The sequence below is a fragment of the Sturnus vulgaris genome, chromosome W, assembly GCF_052056855.1.
Source record: "Sturnus vulgaris isolate bStuVul1 chromosome W, bStuVul1.hap1, whole genome shotgun sequence".
In the NCBI taxonomy this organism is placed as follows: domain Eukaryota; kingdom Metazoa; phylum Chordata; class Aves; order Passeriformes; family Sturnidae; genus Sturnus; species Sturnus vulgaris.
In genome coordinates, this window is record NC_142282.1 from 33,123,990 (window position 1) to 33,141,691 (window position 17,702).

Consider the following 17,702-nt stretch of genomic DNA (forward strand, 5'->3'; position numbering starts at 1 on the left):
AGGAAGAGAGCGACATGTACCAAGATCAGGAATAGAGGAGCCCTGCCTCTAGCCAGGTAGAGGAGAGGGATAATCGGATCTATTGGACTGTGTGGACCCGATGGCCTGGCACATCCGACCCACAAAAACATAAGGCTTTGGTTGACACCGGCGCCGAATGTACTCTGATGCCATCAAAGTATGTAGGAGAAGAATCCCTCTCTATTTCTGGGGTAACAGGAGGATCCCAGCAGCTGACTGTAGTGGAGGCCAAAGTGAGTTTAACTGGGAACAGATGGCAGAAACACCCCATTGTGACTGGCACAGAGGCCCCATGCATCCTTGGCATAGACTATCTTAGAAATGGATATTTCAAAGACCCAAAAGAATATCGCTGGGCTTTCAGGATAGCTGCTGTAGACACAGACAACATTAGAAAATGGAACACCTTGCCTGGTCTTGCAGATGACCCCTCTGCTGTGGGACTACTGAGAGTTGAAGAGCAACAGGTACCAATTGCCAGAACAACAGTACACCATCGGCAATACCGTACTGACAGAGACTCGGTGATTCACATCCATGAAATGATCCGTGAGCTGGAGAGCCAAGGGGTGGTCAGTAAAACCCACTCACCATTCAACAGCCCCATCTGGCCTGTGCGTAAATCTGAAGGAGAATGGAGATTGACCTTAGACTATCGTGCATTGAATGAGGTGACTCCACCGCTGAGCACTGCTGTGCTAGACATGCTGGAACTCCAGTACGAGCTGGAGTCCAAGGCAGCAAAGTGGTACGCCACCACTGACTTTGCCAATGCATTTTTCTCCATTCCTCTGGCAGCAGAATGCAGGCCTCAGTTTGCTTTCACCTGGAGGGGCGTGCAGTACACCTGGAATCATCTGCCCCAGGGGTGGAAGCACAGTCTTACCATCTGTCATGGATTGATCCAGGCTGCACTGGAAAAGGGTGAAGCCCCCGAACATCTACAGTATATTGATGACATCATTGTATGGGGCAGCACAGAAGGGGAAGTCTTCGAGAAACAAGAGAAGATTATCCAGATTCTGCTGAAAGCTGGTTTTGCCATTAAGCGAAATAAAGTTAAGGGACCGGCTCAGGAAATTCAGTTTCTAGGAGACAAGTGGCAAGATAGACGTTGTCAGATCCCAACAGAGGTAATGAATAAGATCACCTCTATGTCTCCACCTACCAGCAAGAAGGAAACACAAGCTTTCCTAGGTGCCATAGGCTTTTGGAGAATGCACATTCCTGAGTACAGTCAGATTGTGAGCCCTCTCTACCTCGTCACCCGCAAAGAGAATGATTTCCACTGGGGCCCTGAGCAGCAGCAAGCCTTTGCCCAGATCAAGCAGGAGATTGCTCATGCAGTAGCCCTTGGCCCAGTCAGGACGGGACCAGATGTGAAGAACGTGCTCTACTCTGCAGCCGGGAACCATGGTCTGCCCGGGAGTCTTTGGCAGAAGGTGCCTGGGGAGACTCGGGGTCGAGCACTGGGATTCTGGAGCAGAAGCTACAAAGGATCTGAAGCCAACTACACTCCCACAGAGAAGGAGATCTTGGCCGCCTATGAAGGAGTTCAAGCTGCCTCAGAGGTGACTGGCAAAGAAACACAACTCCTCCTGGCACCCCGACTACCAGTGCTGGGTTGGATGTTCAAGGGAAAGGTGCCTTACACAAATCACGCCACTGACAGCACATGGAGCAAGTGGATTGCCCTCATCACTCAGCGCGCCCCTATTGGGAATCCAAATCACCCTGTGATTCTGGAAATAATTACAAACTGGCCTGAAGGTGAGAGTTTTGGATTGTCTTCTGAAGAAGAAGAGGAGCAAGTGGCACGTGCTGAGGAAGCCCCACCATAAAATGAGCTACCGGAGACTAAAAGACGATATGCCCTCTTCACTGATGGTTCCTGCCGAATTGTAGGCAATAACCAGAAATGGAAAGTTGCAGTATGGAGCCCCACACGACAAGTTACACAAGCAACCGAGGGACAAAGTGGATCGAGTCAGGTCGCAGAGGTAAAGCCGTCCAGTTGGCTTTGGATATTGCTGAATGAGAGAAGTGGCCAAGGCTTTATCTCTACACTGACTCATGGATGGTGGCTAATGCTCTGTGGGGATGGCTGGATGGCTGGAAAAAGGCCAACTGGCAGAGCAGAGGGAAACCCATCTGGGCAGCTGAGATTTGGCAGGACATTGCTGCCCGACTAGAGAAATTGACCATAAAGGTTTGACAAGTGGATGCACATGTACCCAAAAGCCGGGTTAATGAAGAACATCACAACAACGAGCAGGTGGACAGAGCTGCCAAAGTGAAAGTATCACAGGTGGATCTAGACTGGCAGCACAAGGGAGAATCATTCCTAGCTCGTTGGGCCCATGATGCCTCTGGTCATCAGGGGAGGAATGCAACATACCGATGGGCCCGTGACCGAGGGGTGGACCTTACCATGGACAGCATCAAACAGGCCAAGCGGGTGAAGCCTGTGTGGTACGGTGGACGATGGTCAAAGTACAGGTATGGGGAAGCCTGGAAAATTGACTACATCACCCTTCCCCAAACCCACCAGGGCAAGCGCTACGTACTGACCATGGTGGAAGCAACTACAGGATAGTTAGAAACCTACCCTGTGCCTCATGCCACTGCCCGGAACACCATCTTGGGCCTAGAAAAACAAGTCCTTTGGAGGCATGGTACCCCTGAGAGAATTGAATCAGACAACGGAACCCATTTCAAGAACGGCCTTATCAACACCTGGGCCAAAGAACATGGTATTGAATGGATATATCATATCCCTTACCACGCGCCAGCTGCCGGGAAAGTTGAACGGTCTAATGGACTCCTTAAGACTACTTTGAAAGCACCAGGTGGTGGAACCTTCAGAAATTGGGAAATGAACTTGGCAAAAGCCACCTGGATGGTTAACACCCGAAGGTCCATCAATTGAGCCGGTCCTGCCCACTCTGAACCCCTGCACACAGTGGATGGAAACAAGGTCCCTGTGGCACACATGAAAGGTATGTTAGGAAAGACTGTTTGGATTAATCCCACCACAGGCAAAGGCAAACCAATCCGTGGGATTGTTTTTGCTCAAGGACCTGGTTGCACTTGGTGGGTAATGCAGAAAGATGGGGAAACCCTTTGTGTACAGCAAGGAGACCTAATTTTTAGTGAGAACTGTATGTAAGATTTCATTTTGGATTATATATCTGTTACAGGGTATTGGTTTGGGTGTGATGTAGATGGTAATAGAATAAGGGGTGGATTATGTCCTGGGGTACAATGCAAAAATGCGTATTCTATCACCATCTGTTAAAATGTGGGAGGGGTGGTGATCCTTATCTCTGTGGGAGATATCCCCTGCTGATGTGCCATCTGATAAGATCAGGGGGATGATCACTGTTATCTTTTCACAACCCATCCTTCCTCCAGAAGATATATTCTGTTAATGGGCCATTAAGTCCTCTTGTGTGACTGATAAGATTACATCATCCCATTGGGAGATGCTCCAGCTAGGGGGAGGAGCCAAACATTTCCTACCTAGATAAAAACTGGGATTTGGAACACCAAAGCAGTCCTTTCCACTGGATCCCAGAGGAAAGTCAGACCTTTTTCCACATCATCGCAGGATCTTCGGAGAAAAACTGCACCTTCTACAGGAGCACTGCTTCAACTGAACCACATCTGTCATGCAGGAGGACTGCAGCCACCATTTATACGGACTGCAACCAACACCCTGACTGACAGGGTGTCAGGTTGTATTTCTGACTTTGTTGGTGGTTTTTTCTTTTATAGTATTGCACGTAGTTTATTTTTTCTCTTTTCTCCTATAAAATTGTATGACTGACTTGGAGTCTCACACTGGTTTTACTTTCAAACCAACACAACCCCAAACCTCGCTACCCGGGATCCCCCAAAATTCCCCAAATTCTCCCCCAAAATCAACCTGGGACCCCTCAAACTCACCTGGATCTCCCCAAATCCCCCCCCCCCATCAATTCGCCTGGGAACCACCAAGTCCCCAGAATTCAACCCAAACTTCACCGGGGACCCCAAAAACCTCCAAATTCGCTCCAAAATAATTGGCAACTTTACACACTCCGTTTTCCCACAAAAGGATCTAGAGCCCTGTGAGCTTCGTATACAAACTAAACGGAAAAAAACTTTCTTTTCATTCTCAGCAAAAAGACTTCCTATTCCTCCTTCTTTTGGACAAAACTGCCTTCACTTTCAAACTTATTCTCTTGCTCACTTACCTGCATAATGCTTAGTCCCTGTTCTGCATGCTCATTTTCTTCACTTTTACAAGGAATCCACTCCTCATCTTCTTCCTCTGCTGCTTCCATTTTCTGTGCCTAGATCACCTGTTTCTCTGTTAGATTTGTTTCTCCAGCTGATTTTTGACAACTGCCCCTATCTTGTGGCACCGCTGGCTCGAGAGAGGTGATTGTCCTGCTCTGCTGTGGGCTGGGACTGCGCTCTCTTCAAGCCCTGGGGGCAATTTTGGATGCCACAACGTCAGAAAGACCTCAGGCTATTGGAGAAATGTCCAAAGGAGGGACACTGAGATAGTGAAGAGGCTGGAGGGGAAGCCATACAAAGAGTTGCTGAATGCATTTGGTTCAGCTGCAGAGAGGACACAGAGATCGCACCTCACTTGGGACCTCTCAGCTCCACTCAAGGGCAGCACAGGGACAGCTTTGCTCTCTGCTCTCTGCGACCAGGGACAGCAGCCAAGGGAATGCCAGGAGCTGTGTCAGGGGACGATTAGGCTGGCTATCAGGGAAAGGCTTTTTTCCTCAGAGGCTGGTCAGGCACTGAATAGGTTCTCCAGGCAATGGGCACAGCCCCAAGGCTGCCAGAGATCCAGGAGCGTTTGGCCAATGCTCTCAGGGATGCAAAGGGTGGGACTGTTGGTGTGTCTGTGCAGGGCCAGGAGTTGGACGTTGACGATCCCTAGGGGTCCCTTCCAACTCAGGAAACTCTTACCATTTTCCCCTCTTTCCTCTCCTTGCACAATGCTCTCAGCTTACTGTTCCACTGTATCTTCCACTTCTGAAACCTTAGCTACTTCTTTCCAGTTCAAGCACAGTTCTAGTGGTTGCAATCCAAAGATATACCGATTGAAAAACAACCAAAAAGAAACACCTGTTTGGAATGTCGTGGTCTTATTTGGATCTCGAACTATGAAGTCGATTGTGCCTTGCAAGTTCTAAAAGCAAAACAACAACACAAAACACCCACCACACCGTTTTAACATAGGGATTTGCTTTCTTCTAAGAAATCCATTTCCCTTCTCAAAATGGATCTATTTCAGTAAGAGATCATCTTGAATAGATCACTTACTATCTAAAGAAACTGGAACACTCAAATCCGTAATGATAAGCCTGTTACCTTGTCGTTTTCTGTTCCAAAGGAAAATGAATTTGCTCAAGTGCCGTTTGTAACAAGGACAGAGTTCAAAGTGTGGCTCTGAGAAATGTTTTGGTTTCCCTCTCCTATCTCTATCAAAAGCACTTTCTTCAATGGCTGAAACAATACTTGATATAGTCTGAATTTTAAAGGTCATGAAAATTTTCTCAAAAGTGAAAAATTAATATAGCAGTCAGCTTTTAAACCAACGGGAATTTTTGTTTTACCTGTTTGAAGATTTCCTTCACACCAAAATGCTGTCTGATGGATACCTGGAAGAAATAAATTCCCACAAAATGCTTCCGGGTAAGCCATTACGTCATCCATTACAATTTGCTTCAGTGTCCCGTTCCTGTCCAATTGAAGGTCCCTGTTTAAGAGACTCAAGTACGGAGGGAAATAAAATTAAATATGACTACAGAGCCTTTAAATCTAAATCGAACTTCCTGATCAATCTCATAAAACCTTTAGGCTAAATGTTGCCATTGATCTGTTTCTACTGAACACAATCACGTCCTGGCTTGTTACAGGTTAGTTCATTACAAAGAAAGAAATGCACAGAAGTTAAAATATTTCCAAAGAAGCATTTGACATCCTTCATTTTGGATGGGGAACCATTCCAACACTGTTGTCGGCCTAGTAGGAGCTCTGGCTCTGCAGCCTATCTGTAGAAAACTACCTTAGTTATGTTAAAGGCCTGTTCAAGGTTACCGTGTCCTTGGCGTGACTATAGGAGAAAAACAAAATCATAAATTTTAACGTTGAGATAAGCAAGAACAAAGGAAAAGACATCTGGGGAAGCAAGATCCTGTTTAGTTGACATACCATGTCCACTTCAAAGAGTATCTTACACAATAACTAGACTGTAGAATGATAGATCTTAGATGAACCAATAGAATTACTATTAACATATATACGTCTTTTGTGTAACCAATCGTACTCTTTGTAACAACCTCTAAGTAACCACTGAAAACGTATAAAAATCATCTCTTTGTTAAAAATAAAGACTCGGCTCTTTGCATTCATCTTGAGTGCGTGTTATTGATTCCTGTTCTCCAGCATGAAAACCCCAGCATCTTGGTGACCCCGACGTGATGATCCGAAGGGGCCAGACTGCTTAACAGACGGACTTTTACGTGGAGGGTCTCTGTGCGTGCCGCCTAGGAGAACGTTGACTTCCCGCTGCAGTTGCGACCGGGCGTCCGAGAGAGGCGTGAGTGGCCACTGTCGACCGGTGAGTCGGAGCCTTAGACGGCTGTAAAAAATTTCCGGGATGGGAAACACGGTATCAGCTATCGAGAAGGCTACTGTTTATGCCTTAATGAAACTTGCCCAAAAGTAAGGAGAGACTGTTGATCGGTCTTCGCTCGTGAATTTACTGTATTGGGCTAAACATCGTGGTTTTTTAAAAGACTCTACCGATGTTTTTAAAGAGACTACTTGGCAAGAAGTCGGGGCAGATTTGTGGGAAGCTATACAAACTGGGAATAAGGAGGTAAAATCCTTAGCTCCTACGTACCGGCAGCTGCGCATGTTAATTGAACAAATGGGTGCTGAAATTGAGCTGGAACTAGCAGCATAGACCATGGTCACTGCCGTAGCTGGTAAACTCACCCAAGAGTCTGCTGTTGTCCCACCCGCGTACATGTCAGCCCCTGCGGCCCGTGGCCCCTATGATGATTTAATACCACCCTGGGACCCTACCGATGTTCATAATGTGCCTTCCTTTGCACCCCCGGCACCTACGGCACCCTCTGCGCCCTCGGTACCTACGGCACCCCCAGTAACAATGAGCGTAGCGCCCGCTAATCCCACTAATACTGACCCCGTGTTACATCTGCCCTCACCTCCCACTTTCGACCCAGCGACTGTGCCTCTTCCCGAAGAAACAGAAATGGACACGGACGATTTACAGTCCACACTGCAAAAGCAGACCGAAACCATGCTTGAACTGTTAGGTGAAATGAAGCGGCTTGATAAGGGTTCCAAAAGTAAAACGATTCGGGAAGCATATAAAAAGGCCCATAACGCCATTCTCTCCGGCCTCAAAACTTTAGAGGAAAATTCTTTTTCTGCACCGAATACTTCTACATCTCAACGCTGACAGAACATTATCAATTTGGTTAAGGCGGGGGAGTGGGATATGCCTACTGCAAATCAATTTCTAACATCTAAAGGTTTACCCCCAATAATGCTTTCTGAAATTGAAAACACAAATGTTTCTCATTCTACAGAAAAGGAAGGGACGGGATTGTTAACTACCTTTAATGACTCTTTTCAGCGTTGGTGGAACAAAGGAGGGGAGGGAGGCTCGGGAGGCTTGGGAGGCTTGGGAGGCTCAGGGAAAGGTCCTGACAAAACTTCCATCCCCAAAGACCCTTCTTTTGACATGAATAAGAGGTGGAAAGGAGTGGTAACAAATGCTGAGTTGAAGGGAGATTTTCAGTTTGTCTCAGCTCCGGTGGTGCGAGGAACTGGTGGTAATAATGCTTGGCAGCCCTTAGACTGGCAAATGATAGCAAGGGTTCAAAAATCTGTAATGGACTACAGTGTTGATAATCGCTTGGTAAGGTGGCAAGTAGAAGCATTGCTAAAATATCAAGAACTCGTCCCTGCTGACCTTAAGGCTATGTTTGAGCTTATACTAGGACCTACTAGTTATATGTTATTTTTAGCAAAGTGGCAACAAAGATTGGAGCTTAAACAATTAGATAATGTCAATTTGCCGCAAGGTGATCCTCTACGCTTTGCCACGCTAGATGTGCTTATGGGAAATGGTCAATTCATCGATCCACAAAGACAGGCAATGTTAGGGGCTCGCATTTTAGCTCAAAGCAAGTCTGCTGCTTTAGAAGCTTTTAACAACTTGCCCCAAGTAGGTAAGCCTCGACAACCTTATTTACATATTCAGCAAAAGGAAGATGAATCCTTTTTGTCTTTTGTGGACAGGATTAAAGAAGGAGTAGAGGTAGCACCAGATGTCCCTCCTGATATGAAAGATACTTCAGTAAAAGAAATAGCTATGCAAAATGCAAATGCCACCTGCAAGCGATTATTAGCAGCATTACCAGCTCATATGACAATAATACAAATGATTGAACAATGTTCACGAGCCCCTTTAGAAATTGAAAAGGACAAAGCTCGAATTCATGCTGCTGCTTTAGCTGCAGCCATTACTCAAGCACACAAGCAAGGGAACGGGGACAAAGGCCCTCCCAATACATGCTATAATTGCGGTCATACCGGACGTATTAGAAAGCATGGTCCTTCAAGTTTGGCAAAACAACAACAAAATAACAATACGAACCTCACATCTACATCATTTGTCGGCACTTGCCTCTGATGCGAAAAGTTTGGCCACAAGGCAAATGAATGCCGATCCAAATTTAAAAAGGATGGGACACCGTTGGCGGGAAACGAGATGAGCTGCGAGGGGGGGCGCTGCGAACAAAAAGAACCTCTCAGTAGCCATGGCTGTCTCTACAACATGCTCCCCGCCACAAAAAGGAGCGCTGGAGTCTATTTGGTAACTAGAGACTCTGTGACTATTTTTGATGATTCTGTTACCGTCATTGATAGTACTACCAAAGGTCCACTAGGTGGCGGTATGGCCGCATTATTGCTAGGGAGATCGTCGGCCACTTTAGACAGCATTTTCGTTTTACCTGGTGTAATTGATGCTGATTATAGTGGTGTTATCAGAATAGTAGTGAAAGTCTTTTCCCCACCAATGTTCATTCCACAAGGTAGTGTAATTGCTCAACTTGTTCCTTTTCTTCCCCAGGTTCCAACAGCTACTAATTCACAAAGATCTGGTGGTTTTGGTAGTACCGGACCCTTAATTGCCTTTGCTCAAGTCATGACTAGTGATAGACCGACCCGGCAAGTAACTGTAAAATTGTATTCTGATAATATCGATGATTCCGAAATGCTTGAACATTCAATGATGCTAGACACTGGGTCAGATGTCACCATAATACCACTAACTGCTTGGCCTCAGCAGCGGCCCACTACACTCTTAAATGAGCAAATCTTAGGAGTTGCTGGAACCACCCGTACTTTACAAAGTCAGGAATTTGTAGCAATTACTGATAAAGAGGGAAACAAGGCTGTAGTAAAACCTTATGTACTAGACACTCCTCTTTGGATCCTTGGTAGAGACACGCTTAGTCAATGGAATGTCATTTTAACCAACCAACATTTTCAGGGGCGGCCACTGAGCCGATAGGTGCTCGACCCACTATACAACTAACATGGAAATCTGACCAACCAGTATGGGTGGCTCAGTGGCCCATCACTAAAGATAAATTAGAGCATCTCCATTCATTAGTACAAGAACAATTAGCCTTTGGTCATTTACAACCTTCTATGAGTCCCTGGAATACCCCCGGTTTTGTTATACAAAAAAAGTCGGGAAAATGGAGATTTTTACATGACTTAAGGGCAGTCAATAATCAAATGCACTCTTTAGGAATTCTGCAACCAGGTTTGCCATCGCCAGCTGGTTTACCAAAAAACTATCACCTGTTTATTATTGATATCAAAGATTGCTTTTTTAGCATTCCGTTGCACCCTGAAGATACCAAACGATTTGCATTTAGTGTGCCCTCCATTAATCACAGAGCACCTATGAAAATATATGAGTGGGTGGTACTCCCTCAAGGTATGAAAAATAGTCCTACAATTTGTCAATGGTTTGTAGACCAAGCCTTACATCAATGGAGACTTAATAATCCAAATTTTCTAACATATCATTCTATGGATGACATTTTAGTCGCAAGTGAATTTCCATTACCCCACTTAAAACAAAAGGAATTATTGCTAGAATTAGAAAAGTGGGGATTGAAAGTGGCAGAAAAAAAAGGTGCAATTCTCCGACCCTTGGTCTTACTTGGGCTTTAAAATAACACAAGCTCGCTTTGTGCCTCAAAAGGTAACTTTACATGCAAATATTGAAACAGTCAATGATGTGCAAAAGCTTCTAGGAGACATTCAAAGCATACGTGCATGGGCAGGTATTTCAAATCAAGACTTAGATCCTTTAAGAAAATTGTTACAAGGTTCAAAGGACATTAATGATAAAAGGGAATTAACCCAAGAAGGGAAACAAGCACTGCAAATAATTGCTAAAAAGTTGCATTGTACAACTGCTTTTAGGTTTGATCCTACCATACCAATAAACCTTTATATCATTAACTACCCTGCTGAACAAATTGCTATAATTGGGCAGGAATCATTCAAGACTTTCTTCTTATTGGAATGGGTGTTTTTAGCATGTAGCCTCACTTCCTCTGTTACAAGACGTATTGATCATTTAGGATCCTTAATTCTGAAAGCACGCCAACGAGTGCATACTGTTTTTGGAGTTGATGCATCTTCTCTTTATGTGCCCATAAATAATTTGTCTCTTTGCACTGAATGGCAATCACTATCGTATACATTCACTACAGCCACTATTGGCTTAGAACTTGATAATCATTAGCCGTCACATGCCTTGTTTTCCACTAACCTCCCACTAAAAGGTCAAACATTGCGAAACTCTAAGCCAATTCCCAATGCGATCACTGTTTTTACTGATGCCAGTGGAAGGACCAAAAGGTTCGGATATGCAATATGGAAAAATGGCAACTGGGATGTCGTAGTTTACCAACATCCGGAAGGATCAGTACAATTACTTGAACTCAAGGCTGTAACCTTAGCTTTTCAACACTTTGACTTTCAAGAAATTAATCTCGTTAGCGATTCCTTGTATGTTGCCTCTATCTTGGAAAGAATTGAGGACACATTAATAGGTCGAATCTCAAACTCCTTAATTTATCATGAACTCGTTCTTCTAGTAAATGTAATTAATATCAGGCACCATGCCTTTTTCTCAACACATATCCGCAGCCGTCTCAATCTAACAGGGTTTTTATCAGAAGGAAACGCCAAAATTGACCAAATCGTATCCTCACCAGCCATTGGACTCAGTAATTTTGACGTTGCCGTTGCCTCTCATGCCTTTTTTCACCAGTCAGCATTAAGCCTACAGAAGGAATTCCATCTAACAAAACGAGAGGCACGAGGTATCATAGCATGTTGTCCTGATTGGGCAAAACTACCCCCAATCCAGTTACAAGGAGTGAACCCTTGTGGTCTCCACCCTAGAACATTGTTTCAATCAGATGTCACAATCGTGCCATCATTTGGACGCTTTAAACATGTACATGTCACTGTTGATACCTGTAGCAGACTAGTATGGGCAACGCCTATGATAAACGCCAAAAGTAAGGCAACCTGCAGACATTGGTTAGAAGCTTTTGCAGTGCATGGTGTCCCACAACAAATAAAAACAGATAACGGTCCTAATTATGTTAGTTCTACTTCACGTGAGTTCCTCCGTAGATGGAACATTACCCATGTCACAGGAGTACCTCACAATAGTACTGGGCAAGCTATTGTAGAACGCAAACATCAAGACCTTAAACGCCTTTTCTCTGCTTTACAAAGGGAGGGGAATGTCACCCTCTCTCCACAAGAAATTGTAGCAAAAACATTGTATGTCCACAATTGGAAAATGTGGATGGAACGCCCTGAGCTAAAAACCCAAATGTTGTCCATTACACTGCATTTTTGCAAGGATGAATCTTTGACTGTTCATAAGATACAAGTATCTGTATGGGAACCCCAATCACAACAATGGACTGGTCCCCACCAATTATTGACATGGGGACGGGGTTATGCTTGTGTATTAACAGGTGCTAAACCTAATTGGATCCCAGCCAAGTGGGTCAAGCCTTGGATATCAAAGATTGAGGAAACTGGAGAAGACACAGAGCCAAATTCAACGGTGGACGAATAGAGTGCAAGATCTCATCCCGATCCCAATCATTATTCTCAAGGAACCAATAAGAACACACCCTAATATCCCAGACTTTCCAGATGTGATTGATTTGCGTAGACTAGTACAGAAATATCTTAGGTCTAGAATACAAGAAGTATTATTTCCTCGTTGCGGTTGTGTAGTATGGAAATTAGGAACTTTCTTACGTGGAAATTGTAAAAGGGAGTATAACTCCAGTGATATTTATACTTGCTTTTTGGGATGTAATGAATGTCAGGAACGCCAATCAGTAAGACCTTTAGAATCACTTAGAAAGTGGTTAAAACTGCCTGACTTAACTGTTAGTGAAGCTATAAGCCTATTTGAATCAATAGAAGAAAGGAATTTAGCATTGTATGCGTGGTATATTTTAAATTATACAAAGCTAGTTGAGACTGCTTGGTGTACTATTATTATATCTAGCCAATATACTGTTGCCTGCAAAATCCATAGCAATAATGATGCTAATTAAGCTACTAACACTATGTTTGACTCTTACCCAGTGCTTTTCGCAATCAATCAACCTCCCTCAAGAGAACTTCTGGATCGCTTGGGCCAACAAAACTGGTAACACAAATTTTTGTTTACATCTTAGTGCAGCCACTGACCCATTTAAAACTTGCCTCATTGGGTCACCGGTACAACCACAAGAAATTACTATAGCCCCCCCTATCAATTGCTCAGAAGTAAAAAACAACAGTCACTGCCTGGCAAAAATAATCAAATCTCTAAATACAACCCTGCCATGGGATCCTCAAGAGTTAAATTTACTAGACAGCTGAAAAGCAAATCACTCCAGATGTGTGTATTTTGGGCAGACTAGTTGGAACATTAACGAATCTAAAAAACAAGTCTGGCTAACCCCTTGTAAGTTTTACAATAGTAGTGAACATTGTGGATCATCCCCCTATGGGTGGGGTTCAGGTCATATTCACTTAGACATTTCTAAGCCCCTTTCCCTACCTCAAGGCCTATATTTAATCTGTGGAGATAGAGCCTGGCAAGGAATACCTCATCATGCTTATGGGGGTCCTTGTTACCTTGGCAAGTTATCTTTAATGCTACCCTCTTATAATCATTTGATTGCCTGGAACATTTCCAAAAATAGAAGGGAAAAACGACAAGTCTCGGAATTAGATGATAAATGCGATGATGAAGTGGAACTATGGAGTAGAACCGCTCGATTTTTTGCAGCGTTACTACCCACAGTGGGAACAGCACAAGCGCTAACTGAGATCCAACACCTAGCGTGCTGGACAGCTAAACAGGCCAATGTCACTACACAAGTTCTGTCCCAAATGGCTCAAGATATGAGTAGTCTCCGACAAGCTATTCTTCAAAATTACCTTTTGTTGGCCCAAAGTAAAGGCTGTGAAGATTTTGAAGGAATGTGTTGTTTTAACTTGTCCGATCATAATGATTCAATCCATAAGCAGCTAGAATGGCTTCAAGATCACGCTAAGAAGATTACTGTCAATCACAACCCCCTTGATGACGGGTTAATGTCTTTTGGGATTTCTGCATGGGTAAAAGATATCCTTAAGATAGGAATTATTATTGTACTAATTGTAGTAATTGTGTTATGTATGGGACATTGCATCATCCAGGGTTTTTCCTTTCAAATTCGACGTATGGCCAATGCTGTTTTTGAATAGAAAGGGGGAGATGTTGGCGGCCTAGTAGGACCTCTGGCTCTGCAGCCTGTCTATAGAAAACTACCTTAGTTATGTTAAAGGTCTGTTCAAGGTTACCGTGTCCTTGGCGTGACTATAGGAGAAAAACAAAAACATAACTTTTAACGTTGAGATAAGCAAGAACAAAGGAAAAGACATCTGGGGAAGCAAGATCCTGTTTAGTTGACATACCATGTCCACTTCAAAGAGTATCGTACGCAATAACTAGACTGTAGAAAGATCTTAGATGAACCAATAGAATTACTATTAACATATATACATGTCCTGGTTTAGGGCAAATTTGGGAGGAAACCTCTGAATGAGGTCCCTCGGGAAAAAGGAAAAGGAAAAAAAAATTGGAGAGAAGTGGAAAAAAAAGAACTGTTTATTCAACAGGCAACACACCTCCCAGTGCAACAACGAACAATATCAAACAGCAAAACCTCTCGCCATTCCGAGGAGATGGCAGATTTAGAAGAGTTCTTTCTGTGGGCTGCCCGGCTCACTCAGTCTGCTCTCAGTCCCTCTGGTGCTGGGGAATGCCGCGGCCCAGGCCAGGCCCGGTGGGCCACAGGTGTGAGCTCCTGGTGCTCTTCTGGGTTTTCAGTCCAAAGCAGGTTCAAACAGTTCCAGGAAAACAGAAAAAAAATGGGAAATAAAAAAACCAACAAAAATACAATCCAGGGGGCTTCTCTGCCTCAGCTAGCCAAAAAACTAACCAAGAGCAAAGGAGAGCTCTCTCTCGCTGTCCACCGCAGACAACACAGTCTGAGAGCAGGAATGCGGGGGAGCCAGTGCAGTCTCTGATAACAAACTCTGCACTTCTTCTTCCCCCCTCTGCCCTTTCACTCCTGGAACCAGACTTAAAGTTGAAGATTTTAATATTCAACACCAACAGAACAGACGATTTGGGGACATAGGCATCATACAGTCACCCCAAGACAATACGTCTTTTGTGTAACCAATCGTACTCTTTGTAACAAACTCTAAGTAACCACTGAAAACGTATAAAAATCATCTCTTTGTTAAAACTAAAGACTCTGCTCTTTGCATTCATACTGAGTGCGTATTATTGATTCCTGTTTTCCAGCATGAAGACCCCAGCAAACACTGCTTACATAAGAGGTCAAATTACTGTCTTCCATGTTAGTTCTGCATTGTGCTCAGCGGAGCCTTTCTGGTTTATTGGCCTTTGACTTGGACATAAAGCTGAGTCTTGATTCAAGAAAAATCAATATTCACACTTGTTTTCATTTACACTGACATTGGCTTGGTCTCCTAAACAAAGATAATGATGGGGAATTTATGTAGGTGTTCAGATAGGTAACATTCTCTTTCCGCAACCTGGCATTGTGTTTTCACTTGGCCTGTTACCTCTGGCTTTGTTTTAACGACTCAAATTATTAGGAAGAATATCAAACCTCCAGCTCTAACCACAGTCCCACTGCGAGGTGTGTGAAGGCATGTGCATCTGCCCCTCAGGTCCATACTGCTCTTCTAATGTGCCTCTGATCAAGCAGGTAGGAAAGACAATTGCATTTCCTAGATGAATTGTAAATGGTACATTCCCTGACCCCTGCTATGCCCTGTAGCTTGGTCCCTCTCCCCTTCTCGCCATACAGGGCTGGCTGGGATCCAATTTCTCCCCGCCCCCCTTTTCAGACCCTAGAAAAGATCTGTGCCCCCTGACCTCTGTCTCTTTTTCTCTTGCTCCCTCTTTTCCTCGCTACCCACGAGAAATAAATCCTGTAACTTCATCAGGGAAAAGAGCCTCTTTTGTTATCTAATTTACATCCATGAGGCAAGGGCCCCGGGAGCCATCACCCTAACACCTGAGCTAGACCAGAGGAAGGGCGAAGAACCCCATTTTAGGGCTGAGAAAAAGCCTCAGTTGGCGCCCAACTTGAATGGTCTCTACAGAGCACCCCACATTCGGCTGTGACTCCTATTTTTGGGATTCAAGAAGGCTTGGAGCTGATAAACTAGCTTAAATTTCTTTTAGCTGCATTTTGTGCAGTTCGATGACCATTAAGCATGCACCGGGAGCCTGTCAGAAGCCCAGGCAGGTCGGTTCTGGACGTAGACCCACTACAGTTACTCAGACGCCTCTGCCTGCAAGAAAAAAAAAAGTGAGTGGAAGCCTCCTTTCGCGGCGGGTGGGTTCCTGGAGCTCCGCGGGGGGGTTCTCACCGGTGGCATTTCGCTGGCACGGCACAGCTCTCGAGGAGAGAGACGGCGAGGGCGTGTGAGAGGCGTGCGCGCGGCTCAGTGTGCCCGCGGCAAAGTTGTGTGGTGCGTGGACTGGGGGCGCTGGACGCAATCACCCAGGCGCAGCGGCAGGCAGGCAGATTTGATCGGTTTCAAAGTGGTGGCACGGAGGGTTTTTTTGCGGTTTTTTGCTGTTTTTGTGGGTGAGAGGAATGTTAAATTTGTCTTTACAAATGAGTTGTGGATCAGCCTATAGATAAGGCTAGCACTGAGAGATAAAAGAAACAATGGGATGGATTCCACTGATTGATGAATGGAAAGAGATATTTGCCTTTACAAACAAACTGTAGGGCTGCTGATAAATGAAATTGGATATCGAAAGATGAAAGAAGCAACGGGGGGAAAACTATGAATTCTATAAGAATTAAAAATTAAAAGGGAGGGTTATACATTAGAGGGGAATTTCAGGTATCAGGCGTTCCGGGAAGTCTGTGCCTCTCAAGTACCTAAGCCAATGGGGAAAGAGAGAGGGAAATGCGGCCGGGAAAATAGGATAAAAAGGAGGCTGCGTCCTCCGAAAATTTGAGAGATCCCAGGGGAATGTCCCATGGCCTCTCCCTTTATTCGAATAAAGCAAAAAGGACTCCTCTGTCTCCTTTTTGGACATAAACCTCTGGTGTTTGTGGATTAATTTTCCTGACAATTTGGGGGCTCGTCCGGGATCTTTCCACCGTCCGGGGCGGCGGGCGGCGAGCGGAGCTGAAGGCGCGCCGCACCCAGTTTCGGTGATCAGCTCCCCTTGGTGCCGGCCGGCACCGGGCGATTGATTGGGTTCCCGAGACTGTCCAGGAGACAGACGAGTGGCGGACCAGGGGGGTCCGTGAAGAGTCCGCAGGGAAGGACTACTGAAAATCTCACCGGTGAGTAAAATGGGATCTTCGGGGAGCAAACCTGGGAGGGCACCCATGGAGGGTAGCACAGGTAAACCTGGGAGGGCACCCATGGAGGGTAGCACAGGTAAAACGGGGCACCCAGAGAGGGTTGGAAAGGTAAAGCCGCGAAGGGGCCCCGGCAAATGGGATGACGATCCCATAATACCCCCGGAGAGTCCCTTGGGGTGAATGCTAAGGTCTTGGGAAAGATTGTATATTCACCCAGAAGTAACTATGGAAATTATGGTAAAATATTGTTATTTTGTGTGGCCAGAGTATAAGTTGGCAAGGGGACTTATATGGCTACTTATGGAACAGATAAAATTCATTTGTGTCGAATTTTGTGAAGGTATTTAGAGGAAAGTGGTGAGGATTGGAATGTTTTTCAGCACCTTCCCCCGTCTTGTCCTCCAGTGTTGCTAGCTGACCCAGAGCCAGCTGCAGGTCGTCTGTATCCTCAACTTTCAGAGCAAGGGGATCAGGGAAATGTTATTCCTACAGCCCCACCTGAAAAGGATAATGGTGTAGGGGGAGGGGAGCAGCATGTTGTATCACCCCCCAGAACTAGAAGAGGAACTCAGTTTAGGGCATCAGAAGCCCCCCAAGAGACAG

The 17,702-nt window shown here is 45.0% G+C and overlaps 2 protein-coding genes across 2 annotated transcripts in view; one reads left to right on the plus strand and one right to left on the minus strand.

Annotated features, from left to right (window-relative positions):
• Window positions 1-7,000: 7,000 nt before the first annotated feature.
• Window positions 7,001-15,045, plus strand: LOC148220101 (endogenous retrovirus group K member 7 Gag polyprotein-like). Its single transcript, XM_088155780.1, is given in 4 exon segments — window positions 7,001-7,019; window positions 7,713-8,879; window positions 13,202-13,861; window positions 15,041-15,045. Coding segments are annotated over 4 exon segments (1,851 nt in total).
• A 1,170-nt stretch (window positions 15,046-16,215) lies between these two features.
• The window catches only part of LOC148220102 (endogenous retrovirus group K member 7 Gag polyprotein-like), a 108,454-nt gene continuing 106,967 nt past the window's right edge, over window positions 16,216-17,702 (minus strand). The window contains 1 exon segment of the mRNA XM_088155781.1: window positions 16,216-16,349. Within this exon segment, the coding sequence (XP_088011907.1) occupies window positions 16,216-16,349 (134 nt within the window).